The sequence below is a fragment of the Xenia sp. Carnegie-2017 genome, unplaced genomic scaffold (assembly GCF_021976095.1).
Source record: "Xenia sp. Carnegie-2017 unplaced genomic scaffold, XeniaSp_v1 HiC_scaffold_1, whole genome shotgun sequence".
Lineage (NCBI taxonomy): Eukaryota > Metazoa > Cnidaria > Anthozoa > Malacalcyonacea > Xeniidae > Xenia > Xenia sp. Carnegie-2017.
In genome coordinates this window covers 1,087,295-1,101,552 of record NW_025813402.1, presented here as the reverse complement: position 1 = coordinate 1,101,552, position 14,258 = coordinate 1,087,295, and the positions used below count along the sequence as shown (strand labels likewise).

Here is a 14,258-nt window from a genome sequence, read left to right as displayed (position 1 = left end):
AAAGCAACACAGCAAGAAAATCCTTAATTTGAACCCACTATCTTTTATTACAACCATTACAACATAGCTGTAATAATTTACAAACATGTGTCCAGTTAAAATTCATACTGGGAAATTCTTTCATATTGAAAACCGTAGCCAATCCAATTCAAATTTGACTATTTTAGCATGAAAAACCGTTGGAAAAATTTTCCACAAATCCCTCCCCCCAACCACAACAAATTCTCGAAAAACATCCCGTTATTTACATTTATAAAAATAAATATTTCAATTTGATTTTAGCTTCGCCCCGGTATAAAATAGCCTTCGTTTGAATTGACTTGACTTGAGCATTATCGCCATAATGATTACGCTCTACTATTATATATATACAAATAACATGGTCTTAAATAATATAAATTGAACTAAATATAACTGGACTGCTACTTCCCGCCAAAATTTGAAGCCAACAATTTAACTAGTCCCAATCTTTTCCCGCACGGCCAAGAAAGTTCATAACAATAAGTTCTAAAATGCGGGACTTGACCTCCATACACGCGTGTTTGGAGGTAAGAATTGGCTTCATGCAAGGAGCAGGTTTGCTCATAGTCTAAAGATAGCCGTCCAGTTATATGTTTATTTCAATGATAATACTGTAATTACTACTGAATCTCAACATCGAAAGATGCTTCGCACTCAAGACAAAATCTCGAAGCAATGAAAACCATTTTGAAGTGATTTCATTAAACGTTTTCGATTTTCAAAGCCACAAATCTGACGACTGACGACGCAAGGAATTTCACAACTATTGACAACACAGACTAGATAATAATTCTTATTGCAACCAAACAAAATCTCACATATAAACGGTGTGTAGTACAGGAAAAGTTGACCTGAAAAGTAAATTCACATTTGCTTCGAGAACCGTTATACCTAAATTGAACCCACTGTAGCTTTCCTTTCCTTGCATCGAAGGTAGAAATAAAAAATTACTTATTCACCTACACTTGACTTCTCATGGTGTTCACAAACAGTAAGAATTATAAAGACGACACGTGACATGACGTCAGGTGACACGTGACATGACGTCAGGTGACACGTGCATCTTGTTGTTCTAACTATAATAAAACTACGTTAAACACTTTGTGACGGTTTAAGATGTCTCTTATCTGCTATTTATTTTATTCTGTTTACAATACCGTTGCATGAGATTAAGCATCTCGCCCCAATCCTCTGTATACTACTCCTTTTCTTTAAAACAGATTCATCTTTTTGCCGAACTCTTCAGTGTAACAATTCATCACAAAATCCTTCATTACTTCGTTTAATTAGCTACTTGATTATCATGAAGCGTCGTTGCTCTTCTTCATTTCAAATTCTTGTCCAACTCTATTTCCTAGGCAACAGCAATCGCTAACCTCAGGGTCATTCATGGATAAAACGGGATCAATATAGATCATACACATATATCTCTAATAACCATAATATTCCTCTACCGTTTTCGTCGCACTGCTTTCTTGAAGACTCTATTGGAAGGAGTGGTTTGCCCGGCGCCCATGCTAAACAATGCAGGCTTATCACACGCAGCGGGTGTGGGATTTTGTGCGGGTTTAATGCCATTCCCGCCAAAACTGAAACTCAACGGAGTAGAAGTTTGATCTAAAATATATAACAACAAAAATACATAATAAAACGAAGAACGAAGACAGTGGCAATAAACAAGAAAGGGAAGTTTAGTTGAACTAACTTGTAGAACCGCTGACCGACGTAGACGAGCTGCCGAACATGAAGGGAGTTGTGTTTGAGCTAGGCGCTGATGCACCAAAGTTAAAACCTCCTGACATTGAACTAGATGAAGATCCAAACTGAAATGTGGAACTCGCCCCAGTATTGGCAGAAAAGTTGAACCCCCCGGATTGGGCGGAAGGAGCTGTAGAGCTGTTGCCAAGGGCTCCAAATACACCCCCCGGAGTTTGGCCTAAAACAGGTAAGTTTGAAATGAGTTCAATGTGAACAGTTAGTGTTACTATTGGTGATTTTTACCTGTATTTGAAACAGCCGAGGAAAAATTGAAGCCTCCCGGGTTTTGAATGAACGTTGATTGACCGTGATTGCTATTCGAGTCCGCGTCCATCTCTTCGCCACCCATTGAGTTGGAATTCTCAACAGCAAGCTGAGTGGGTAAGACGGGTGGCTAGAAAATTAATTATGTTTTACGAGCTTTGATAGAGATATCTAGTATAAATAAAGTTAGTTTAGTTTAGGTTTCCTTCTGTAGTAACACTGGATCAATAAGAGATCATCTTTACTGTATCCTTAGAAAGAACAGTTTAGAACTGATAGAGATATCTAATATAAATAAAGTTAGTTTAGTTTAGGTTTCCTTCTGTAGTAACACTGGATCAATAAGAGATGATCTTTACTGTATCTTTATGAAGAACAGTTTAGAACTGATAGAGATATCTAGTATAAATAAAGTTAGTTTAGTTTAGGTTTCCTTCTGTAGTAACACTGGATCAATAAGAGATGATCTTTACTGAATCTTTAGGAAGAACAGTTTAGAACTGATAGACATATCTAGTATAAATAAAGTTAGTTATAGTTTAGGTTTCCTTCTGTAGTAACACTGGATCAATAAGAGATGATCTTTACTGAATCTTTAGAAAGAACAGTTTAGAACTGATAGAGATATCTAGTATAAATAAACACGATCTCAGAGATAAGCCACAACTACAAAAGTCAGTACAATTGACAATAGTAATAATTACCTGTGAGCCAGTGAAAGAAAACAGACCGGATGTCGTAGCAGCGGTCGGTGTAGAACTTACTCCATTACTTGATGTAGGCCCGTTCACTGCACCAAAATTAAAAGCTGGAGTTGCTTTGGTAGTCTGTGTAGCCGCTGAGCCAAGGAACGAAAACGTCGAAGGATTGGTTTGCGTTAACGGTGCTGTTTTATTCGAAGTTGAAGCGGCGATATCAAAAGATGGGACAGCGGATGCTACAGTAGCCTTAGGCTGAGATAAGGAACCGGTGAAAGAAAAAGGCGTATTCTTAGGGGTGGACGAGGGATTTAACGGGCTGACTTGGGGTATCGTTGAACCCGTGGCATTAAGGAACGTTGTAATGGGTGTAACAACTGATACTGTACTCAAAGTTGCCGTGGAGGTAGTAGATGGCGCAACTCCAAATTTAAAAAGACCGCCTGAAATGAATGAAAGGGGACACGTGAGGACATAAGAGTACATAAAAATTGTAGATATATTAGGATAATAAATAAAATGACCTGGGGTCTTGGTTTCTACAGAGTTCTTGTTCAGCAAAGAGAAAGGCGAGACACCAGCGTTCAAAGAAACGGCTTGATTTTGATTGGTAACCTTAGAACCAGCGGTTTGCTCCAAATCACTTTTCGATGAGGACGGTGCGTTTGCAGACGTGGTGAAGGCAAATGTTGAGCCAGCATTGGTAACCTTAGAACCAGCGGTTTGCTCCAAACCAGTTTTCAATGAAGACGGTGTGTTTGCAGAGGTGGGGAATGCAAATGTTGAGCCAGCATTGGTTTGTCTTATGTCTTTATTGACTGGTTCACTTGTTTCGATTTCTTTTCCCGGAACTTTCAATAGACCAACTGCAGCAGCTTGCGCTATGTTCATTGTTGCTATAAAACCAAGTATTGTTTTGAGAAATTTCGAGAGAAATTTCCTGGAACGAGTTACTCTCAAGATGTCAAAAAAAATATTTCCAACTTTTGTATTCACCCACCCTGTCCCAGAGGTTTCTATCCCATACATGCCCCGCCATCACCATACACCCCCAACAACATCACCCCCATCCACCATCCACCATCACCATCCACCATCACCACCATCATCACCATACCCCCACCATCACCATGCACCTCCACCATTACAAGCGCCCCCCACCATCACCATACCTCCCTACTGTCACCATACACCACCATCACCATACTCTCCCAAAAACACATTATCTACTTACGTTGCTTTACTTGACTAAGGTTGGATTTTTGACTTTCCTTTTTTGTGTTTAGAGTATTGTCAGTTGTCGTTTGAGAGGATGGAGCGCCGAAAGAAAATATCTGTTTATCAATATTCTTGCTTGAGCTTGCAGCACTTGAAAAGATCGTGTTGGCGGAATTCTCGTCTGATTTTCCAGCACCAAACGAGAAAATGACCGAAGACTTAGTCTCCTCACTTGTTGAGGTAACGTTAGCATCAGATTTTGTAACGTTATTGCTTCCAAAAGTGAAGTTCGACGATTCTGTTGTTTTGTTCTGACCGAAGGTAAAAGTTGATCCAATGTTTGTAGATTGGTTGGTTTGACTAGCGCCAAAGTTGAATCCCCCTCCTGATGAGATAGAGCTGACATCTGTGCTTGTAACACCCCCTCCTGATGCGATAGGGTTGACACGAGTGTTGGCAAATGAAAAACCACCAGATGACGAATCTTTATTAATGTTGTCTGTCTTACTCTTCAAATGTGAAGATGTTGAGTTGACATTACCCAAGGTAAATCCTCCTCCTGATGAGGTAGCGTTGACATCTTTGCTAGGTATTTCCCCTCCTGATGAAGTAGCGTTGACATCTTTGCTAGGTATTTCCCCTCCTGATGAGGCAGAGTTGACATTACCAAAGGTAAATCCCCCTCCTGATGAAGTAGCGTTGACATCTTTGCTAGGTATTTCCCCTCCTGATGAGGCAGAGTTGACATTACCAAAGGTAAATCCCCCTCCTGATGAAGTAGCGTTGACATCTTTGCCAGGTAATCCCCCTCCTGAAGAGGCAGAGTTGACATTACCAAATGTAAATCCCCCTCCTGATGAGGTAGAGTTGACATCCTTGCCAGATAATCCCCCTCCGGAAGAGGCAGATTTGACATTACCAAAGGTAAAGCCCCCTCCTGATGAGGTGGAGTTAACTTTACCACTTGTAAAGGAAAAACCACCCGAGGTGGAGCCTTCATTACTGCTGTTGGTCTGATTCTGTAACTGTGAAGGACCTTTACGAAAAAAAAAGTATTCATTAAAAATGATACACTAAAGCAAGGAACGTTTGATAAACTGTAAGTCAAAACGACAGCTCCTAATTCAATTACAAAAACAATATTTTCATTACAGTATTTTCATAATCAAAACTTCCTGCTACCTACGGATCCAGGTTTGCTCGTCTGACAGGCGGGACACTGCAGGATGTCGTTTTTATTTTGGATCATACACGTGGGGCATTCCCATAAGTCTTTTGGGGCAGCAAATTTAGGTTTTAGTACAGCAGCCTGTTTAGTATTGCTATCCGAAGTACCTTTGGGAGCTTCTAGCTTCTTCAAGTTCCCAATCTGGTTTTCCTTCTTAGCGAAACTGCTTTTACAAGTTTCCACGGGTTTTTTCCACTGGCAAGGAGCTGTATTCTCGATATTTGCCACAAAGTTCTTGACATTCACAGATTCTGGATTTTTTATCTCTTCAGGCGTCGACATTACGTCATTTCTTGATGGCGAAAATGCGTCATCGCTTTGAGGACTCTTCGAAAATAACGAAACGGAATTTTGAGTCGGCGAAGTGTATAACAAAGGCGCAGATTTTGAAGATTGCAATGAAGAACTCCTTGAAGGTTTTTTATTTCCAGAAACCTAAACAAGAAACAAAAAATTCATAGAACTACGCTGTCAAAGTCTCTCACCACAATGGATATGTTACTACTTTACGCCGACTGGGGAACAAAAGAAGGCAAGACAAAAAATAATATATTACACGGGCTGGGCACCCGACTTTTTTCAGGTGGGACGGGTTGGCAGGCAGATTTTGTTATTGCTTTGCATTGAACTAAAATACATGGAACGCTACCTGTAGTACCAAACCCTAATATGTCCGGGTGTAATCTCGGGTCGGGATATAACATTTGGCTTCAATTGTTTGCTTCAGGTAGCGTTCCATGTATTTGAGTTCAATGTTCCTTTGCCATCAATTAGGACTGGGCACCCGACTATTTTCAAGTGGGAGGGGTAGGCAAGCAGATTTTGTTACTCCTTTGCCATGTTTGACGTCAATTAGGACTGGGCACCCGACTATTTTCAAGTGGGAGGGGTTAGCAAGCAGATTTTGTTACTGCTTTGCCATATTCGACGTCAATTATATATTCATACATCTTCTCGTTCATCGCTAAAATGCAGTTTATAATGAACACATTTTTATTGCTTTATGCTACGATATACAAATATTGGTTCGTTCTTTAAACTTCAAATGTTAAATATAATAAAAACAGGCTTTGAGTAGTTGACAAAACCGCTCATAGACTGTGTGACAAAAGCTTGCTCCGTTTCTATAGGAAACCAAAGAAGTGTTCATACCTTTACTGGCGCAGGTTCACTAAAGGAGAACGATACCTAAAATATATAAGTCATCGATTATCTTCATGTAAAAAATCGTTAATAATAACAACGGAATGTTAAATACTTCATGTTAACGAACATGTACCTCGTTATCCGCGGTTTCAAGACACTCTTTAACTGAAAATTTTCGAGATTCAGTTTCGGGAGATGAAAAGAGAAAGCCGTTTCTAGGTGACTCTTGCCTTTCGCAGGATGGCGGTTTCTTCAACACACAAAATAACATCAAGGTGAGAAAAATAAGTTTACAAATAGAAAAAGATATTTTACTTACAAACAAGATTTCAAATCAACGTAAACTACTTTTACATGTTTGTTGATGTAGATCGTTCAGGTTGGTAAAGTCCTGAGAAGGACTGTTTTCGTTGTTGTTGACTGACGTTTCGACAACCTTAGCGGTAGTCATCTTCAGAGTCAAATGAAGTCTTTTGACTCTGCTTATATAATAAAACATATAAGGATTATAAAGACAAGTTTGTCGTGGCAAATGCTTGGGCAAAAGTGGCAGAAAATCTGAATCTATTGGAAGGTAAAACAATTTTCATTTGACTCTGAAGATGACTACCGTTAAGGTTGTCGAAACGTCAGTCAACAACAACAAAAACAGTCCTTCTCAGGACTATACCAACCTGAACGATCTACATTTACAAACATGTAACGATACTCCCGGGTTCAAACCATTTACTTTAAGTAAACAACTTTTCTTGGATGAAAATCTTTCGAAAGAATTCGTAATTAAAATAAAACAATAATTTATAAGCTAGACTATATTACCTTTTGTTTGTCATCAATAAAACTTTTCCTGGCGACATCGTTATTTGAATGAAGTGTTTTGGACGAATTGAACATTGGGAAAGATAAATTCTTATTCAAGTTCACAGGAAGTGGTATGGCATTATTGATTTCCGGTAGAGGATTCGCAACCTTAAAAAAATAACCAAAATGTTTGTTGCTGTCGAGTCTTTTCAAGTAAAGAAAACCATCGCCTCCCCCCCTAACTCAGTAACACAAACTTTGCATTCCTCCTAGTTTAACAAGAAAACCATCGCCTCCCCCCTAACTCAGTAACACAAACTTTGCATTCCTCCTAGTGTAACAAGAAAACCATCGCCTCCCCCCCTAACTCAGTAACACAAACTTTGCATTCCTCCAAGTTTAACAAGAAAACCTTCGCCTCCCCTAACTCAGTAACACAAACTTGCATTCCTCCTAGTTTAACAAGAAAACCTTCGCCTCCCCTAACTCAGTAACACAAACTTGCATTCCTCCTAGTTTAACAAGAAAACCTTCGCCTCCCCTAACTCAGTAACACAAACTTGCATTCCTCCTAGTTTAATGAGAAAACCATCACCTCCCTCCCTAACTCAGTAACACAAACTTGCATTCCTCCTAGTTTAACAAGAAAACCATCGCCTCCCCCCCTAACTCAGTAACACAAACTTGCATTCCTCCTAGTTTAACAAGAAAACCATCGCCTCCCCTAACTCAGTAACACAAACTTGCATTCCTCCTAGTTTAATGAGAAAACCATCGCCTCCCTCCCAAGTTTAGAAAGAAAAACAATACCCCCCTTCCGGGTTTAGAAAGACAAATATTACATCTCCCCAGAGTGCAAACAGTTTTAACGATTTGGGACTTTCGTTAGTAAAATTGTTAATCTATTTTGAATGTGGACGATTTCAAAACAATGGTTATTGACATTTTAGTGCTCCAATAAAACAAACCTCGCTTTCCGGGCTGTTTTTATTCGAGCTATAATGCATCGCTTCCCTGCGTGGAGCGCTTTTCATTTTGCCACCAGATTTTTTCGTATTCTCAATTGGCGATAGAGAGGTTGGTAAAGATTTGGGCGCTAAAGAACCAGGCAGAGAAGTCTAGTGAACAAGAAGCAGAGAATATCGTTAAAATAAATACAACGATGTTTCCAACTGACGAAAATCATTGTTACATACCTTGAGAACGACATCATTTAGATCACTGAAACTGTTGTAAAACCGGGAGAGAGAAAAGTTAGAGTTGAATATTGCACTAAAATACATGGAACGCTACCTGTAACACAAAACTCTAATAATTTTTTGAAGCCGTGATTTTACCCGACACGCGTGTGTAGTCAGTAAATCATCACTCCGCGAGAGAATCTCGAAACACTACACACGCGTGTCTTGGGGTAAAATCTCGCGTGTCTGATGTGTAAGATTTGGCTTCAATTATTTGCTTCGGGTAGCGTTCCACGCATTTTACTTCAATAGAGTTGAATGTTGAATGAAGATATGATCTTCGCACTTTGCTGGACAATTTAAGCAATTGTCTCACGAATCTGAAAAATTCAGGTGACTCAACGTGCGAAGAGCAAAGTGCGAAGATCGTATCTTCATTCAATTTCAAACACCGGACTGCAAATAACAATCTTTCAGAGTTGAATGTTGTTCTGAAAATAACACAACTGTATTGCCTGATTACCAGTTCTCTTAAATAACAATTATCTTAAGTCTAGCATAAAAAACGATTGCGTAGCAACGATTCTTTCGTTTTCGCAACAGAGTATATTATTCAAGTTTACGAGTTCATTTAAACAAATTTTTTCGAGGCTTTTACTGAACGATTTTCTTGAATAGTACATCTACTTATTAACTGGCTTTTGTTTCATTAACACGTAAAGAAAATGAACAGAGAAAAAGAAATTCCAATCACTGTACTTACAACGTGCTATCTTGGGAGCGGGGATTTGAAGGTCGGCGCGTGGTTGAAGGTGATGGATCAGATTGGACTTCTGTGGATTCACGGGGTTCTTCAACAAACGAAACTTTCGCAACATCGGGGGTTTGAAGTGACGATACAGGAGGATCACCAATTAATTTTGCCTAATGAAAACATGAAAAATATTCTCATGTCCGTCGTAACGACAGTTGGCCGTGAAGTTACTTTATTCGTACAAAAAATTTATTCTCAAACACAACTGGGAGCAGCTGCAACGAATCCGCCGCAAGCTTGACATTTATTTCATTCATAAAACCAGTTAATACAGCTACGTACACCATTACATCGGCTGAGCGGCCCAGCTTCTAAGAGTAGCAGCCTAAACTCAACAGTCTTAGTTACCAATATACATATGTTTATAGTGTTCCTTCTCGGAGGTCGGGGGGGGCGGGCTCTAGTCAAGATGTGTGAGGATGCAACAACAAAATGGGCTTAATATAACCTATAGTGTTCCTTCCCGGAAGTCGGGGGGGGGGGTTTAGTCAAGCTGTGTGCGGGTGCAACAACAAAATGGGCTTAATCTAACCTACACCACCCGCCACACCGATTCACAATCGGGCTCCCAAGGGTGTGTGAGAAAACATTTCCTGCCTTTTTCGTTCCTCAGTCGGCAGAAAATAATACTTTAAATAATCAAACATTGTTTGTTGAATAAGGCGAAATATTGTTTACATTCAAAGTTCACCTGCAGATATGAAACCCTTGGACCAACTTTTGTCTTGGGAGGTATTGTTCTTGTCTTTGAAGGCTATATAGTATGTGAAATATACAATTGGAATCATGGGATACAACTACTATGGAATCATGGGATACAACCACTATGGAATGATGTAATACAACCACTATGGAATCATGGGATACAACCACTATGGAATCATGGGATACAACCACTATGGAATCATGGGATACAACCACTATGAGATCATGGGATACAACCACTATGGAATCATGGGATACAACCACTATGGAATCATGGGATACAACCACTATGGAATCATGGGATACAAAACAAAATTTACATGCAGATAAAAATACTCACAATAAAAGATAAAGGTGAAGCAGATGCCAATGATATGGGTGCAGGAATACGTCGAACATCCTATATCAAGAAATATCATTATATCATCGCACGCCAAGTTGGTGGTTATTCATGGATATGGGGGGTGTCAAATGGATACTTGAATACACATACGTATCCAAATTAATACTTCATAAAATGCAACACAATTTTAACTAATGTGCAATTTACCAAAGAAATTTTTTATAAATTCAAAAAGCTTATACTCAAGCACAGACATCAATTACCAGATGACAAATTTATGAAGTATAAGAAACGTAATACGAATAAAAGATCCATTTAAACACTTCTTGGTGTAATGTGTAAAACCTCATCAATCCACTCATGTGCAAAAGCAAAGGTCAATGTCAAAATTAGCAATTAGAAGGGAAAGCATCAGCATTTTAAAGCCGCAGCATTAAAACTAACAAAGAAAAAAATTATCACCTTAAGAGGGGAAGAGACTGACTCCAAAGCATCAAGAATACGTTGAGCCGTTTTTGTGCTGGATCGGCCAGCAGCAGCACCTGTAATATTCATTAAAAAAACACAAAGAACTTCATGTTATATAACTATATAAAATCACATATGATGTATGATAGAACACATACAGCTTCATGTATTTGAAAAAATGGTGGGGAAATGACTTTGAAGTTTACATACTTTGTGTTGATAACTGTTTTACACCTCGAATACGTAATTTTGATACAGGATGATGGCTCTGAAGAAAAATTAAAAAAATATTTAGACCATAAAAATAACTTCGCCAATGAAACAATCACGATTACAATGTAATTAAGTAATAAAAGAACTTTACTGTGTTTGCAGTACATAGGCTTATGCAAAATGAGGACACCTTTGGGAGAATTTGATAGTTGATCAGTGCAGGCCAAAAAGACCAAATCACAGAATAAAGATTATACAGAAAGGTCACTCAGGTGTACAATGTGTCCTCATGTCGGCCATTATTCCAGTCAGATGATTAGGATTTTTCACTTGTTTACAACCATTAAAATTACATGACATCATTACTTAATAATGAATTCAAGTATATTTTGACTTAAGAAATGACTTCGGATCATTTTAAAGGTTTGGAAAAAGTCAAAAACCTTAATCATCTGGCTGGAATAATGGTGGCCACCATGCGCGGCACGACATGCGCGAGGACAAAAATATCAAAGGCTCCGACACGAGTGACCCTTCTGTATGTTCTTATTCTGTGACCAAATGTAGAGGGTTTACAAATGCTCAAGAAAAACATGGACAAACATAAAAACAAATGGAAAAAAACCTCGGAGCCTGGCGATGTTGACATCTTCCTTCTTTTAAAAGGTATTTCACGAGAAACATTCAAAGCTCCACCATAAATCACAGGTCCAGGATAGTTTGGTGAACCAACCCGTTTATTTTTGAACGATCGTTGCTACAAAGAACGTGGTAAAAAATCATACACAAAGCCCGAAATGATTAAGCGACAACAACGATAAATCATACCACAGGTGTGACAAATTTCTCGACAGAAAACAACGGTGTAGAATTGGTAGTTGAAAGAGCTGGTAAACTTGATGTTCTTGATGGTTTATCTTCTGGCACAGAAGCCATTTTTGGTGTCTCATTTCTAGTCGACATGCGGTCATTTATTGATAAATTCCTTGCACTTAAAGAATGCCTTGCTAGTTTATCATTCACGAGATTAGCACTTGATTCACCAGTATCATGTGCGGTAATTGGTGTTGATGAAAATTTCATTCTAGAAGTAGTGCTTCCACCTGAATTTGCACTGAATAAATTTCCTTTATTTCGAATGCCGTGCATCCCACGTTGCAATAGCAACGAGCTTGATGCAGCACGAGAATGGAGTAAGGAAGGTAATGGTTTCCGAGTAAGATGATCGGTCCTTTGAAATATACGATCTGAAGAATCAAAGACTGTCCTCTTTTGTCTTTCTTTGGCATCCTGGTAAATAAAATAAATTTGAAACATCAGAAACTGTGGTCGAAATTGATAAAATCTATTATATTTATAATTCAATAAAATGGAAGAGAAGTTTTGAGAGAGATGTTGGTTTTGGTTTAAATGTAGGGGAGACGCGAGGTTTCATAAGGAGATGTTATCACAAATATGAAATAAAATTTATAGAAAGTAAACTCCAAGTAAGTAAAAACAAATTATGGCCATTTATATCACAATTCTGATAGCCAAAGGATAGTGTGGAAAATTTTGTTTTTGGATACAAAGTTTATAAAAAGGGTCAGCAATCAATATTTTTACTTCTCTCTTATTTCGATTAATTAAACAGCGCTGTAACATGCGTCTAGTAAGTGTACATAAACTGATATGAGGTTGAATTGTAATAATTAAGCAACATGTATATTTTCAATAAATTTCTGGGGGAAGAAAAATTCCTTTCAAGTTTCCAAAAGAAACTTCCACATTGATCATAAACAAATGAAAGTAAGCCAAAGGTTATGTTGTATCTGACTTTGGGATAAGAAAAGCCAACTGGTTTAGTATCCATATTTGGGATACTAGATGACAGGGGGGGATACAAAATTCTAAAAACTTCGTATCTATATGTATACTTAAAAAAAAACTTCATTTCAGACCTTGCCATTTCTTGGTCATTTCATAGATCTTTCACTATAGACAAAACTACGATCAATGGAAAGATTGAATATTCAAGGCACAAAAATCAGGTCTAAACAGTTACCAATCAAATGACAGATCTAAGCATTTTTTTGCTCGGACTATCCCCATTTCTGATGTGAAAATTATTTTTAACCATAAAGTTTTGTTCCAGATATCTACAAAAATGGCTGGTGCAAAAGAACTGTAATGTGATGGTTTTGCCAGACAAGTGCTTGTCCTAGACGGATTATTTGACACACTGACATTGCACTATCTAGCCAGTGTTCAAATATAAGCCATCATATGACACATAAGTGAGAAAACCTTTTGACGAAAGAGGAAAAAGGAATTTTATCCTCACGTTTATCTTACATATTAAACCTTTCAATACTATAGGCTACTTTAGTGGACACTACATTGAGTCCTGCTACGTACAAATTCAGTTGACTTCCAACTTTAGCCAAAAATATTTTTGCATTTATTTTATAAATCCAAAGTTTAGACAATGTGATGAAATATTTCTGCTATACGTTTAAAATAATTATCATGTCGGGGTAAAAAAGGACATGGTTGTGAAAGAGTTAAAAAGGACGAATTGACGAAAATCTTGTTTCCTAGATGCTCATCTTTGAAAATGAGACATCTCAAAAAACAAGATTTGAAACCTTTAAGCTCATGCAATGCATTCCAAAAACTCACCTCAAAATCATCATCTAGGGAACCTGACAATCGAATCGAGTGATCACGGTTATCAAGTTTCTCCCTTCTGTCATTCTTGTCGTGAACAGTTAGATCATCATTCATATCGTCCTCATTCAAACTCTGTTCAGAATCATTTTCAAAACTTTCAAAACTGTCCTCATTTTCATCCTCTTCTGCAACATAAGAAGAAGCATGCTGTATTGGCTCTCTCACATTCGAAGCACTGCCTTCCTCATGTGTGACAGTAGCGTGACTGTCTAAATTTCGCTCGTACTCTTCAGAATCGTCCTTGCTTGATGAAAAATACCCGACCAACCAACTTGGATTGAAGTATTCTTTGACTTTATCAAAAATTCCCTAAAAATGAGCAAAAAAGTTTTACCGCTGAGAGCCATTTTAGTTTGCTTAAATGAGAACTATACGATCACATATAAAAAGGGGTAATTGTGTTAAATAGTAATCTACCTTATTTTTTGCTTCGTTAGGCCTCAAGTAAGGTTTGGAACTTCTTCGTTGCCTTGAATGACCGCGGATTTTATACGACTTCTGGTTAGGTTGATCGACCATTATGCGATCCTATAGCCGCAGAAGATAATGGTCCGTTTTCCACCCACCAGGATCAATCGTAAGGGTGTTCTTTTAGACGGTTTTTTATCGATAAAAGCTGAGTCTTTTCCGACATGTGTGAGGATTTCTCTACTTCGCAAATCGCAAGATGAGCGCTCAGTCTTACAGC

The 14,258-nt window shown here is 38.3% G+C and overlaps 1 protein-coding gene across 4 annotated transcripts; it reads right to left on the bottom strand.

The window, feature by feature from the left end:
• Positions 1–23: 23 nt before the first annotated feature.
• LOC124437854 (nuclear pore complex protein Nup153-like) lies at positions 24–14,228 on the bottom strand. 4 transcript variants are annotated; one of them, XM_046987796.1, is made up of 22 exons: positions 13,988–14,228; positions 13,520–13,879; positions 11,687–12,148; positions 11,484–11,615; positions 10,856–10,913; positions 10,640–10,719; positions 10,175–10,234; positions 9,821–9,883; positions 9,079–9,239; positions 8,331–8,361; positions 8,103–8,252; positions 7,153–7,302; positions 6,467–6,583; positions 6,340–6,375; positions 5,142–5,622; positions 3,976–4,995; positions 3,266–3,637; positions 2,748–3,184; positions 2,023–2,173; positions 1,727–1,957; positions 1,476–1,638; positions 24–1,375 (listed from the first exon to the last, which is right to left on the bottom strand). In XM_046987796.1, the coding sequence occupies exons 1-22, from the start codon at positions 14,087–14,089 to the stop codon at positions 1,369–1,371; spliced, it is 4,824 nt and encodes a 1,607-aa protein (XP_046843752.1). In that variant the 5' UTR covers positions 14,090–14,228; the 3' UTR covers positions 24–1,368. The 4 variants fall into 4 exon arrangements, 3 of the variants coding, with proteins under 3 accessions (XP_046843752.1, XP_046843745.1, XP_046843759.1); XM_046987789.1 differs by having other exon boundaries at positions 24–1,368; XM_046987803.1 differs by having other exon boundaries at positions 24–1,368; positions 5,295–5,622.
• Between the last annotated feature and the right edge of the window lie 30 nt (positions 14,229–14,258).

Coding starts and splice junctions, on each gene's coding strand:
- LOC124437854 (XM_046987789.1), bottom strand. CDS start 14,089: ATGGTCGATCAACCTAACCAGAAGTCGTATAAAATCCGCGGTCATTCA. Junction 3,638..3,975: donor CCTTAGTCAAGTAAAGCAAC/GTAAGTAGATAA, acceptor TTGGTTTTATAG/CAACAATGAACATAGCGCAA. Junction 2,174..2,747: donor TTTCTTTCACTGGCTCACAG/GTAATTATTACT, acceptor TTAATTTTCTAG/CCACCCGTCTTACCCACTCA.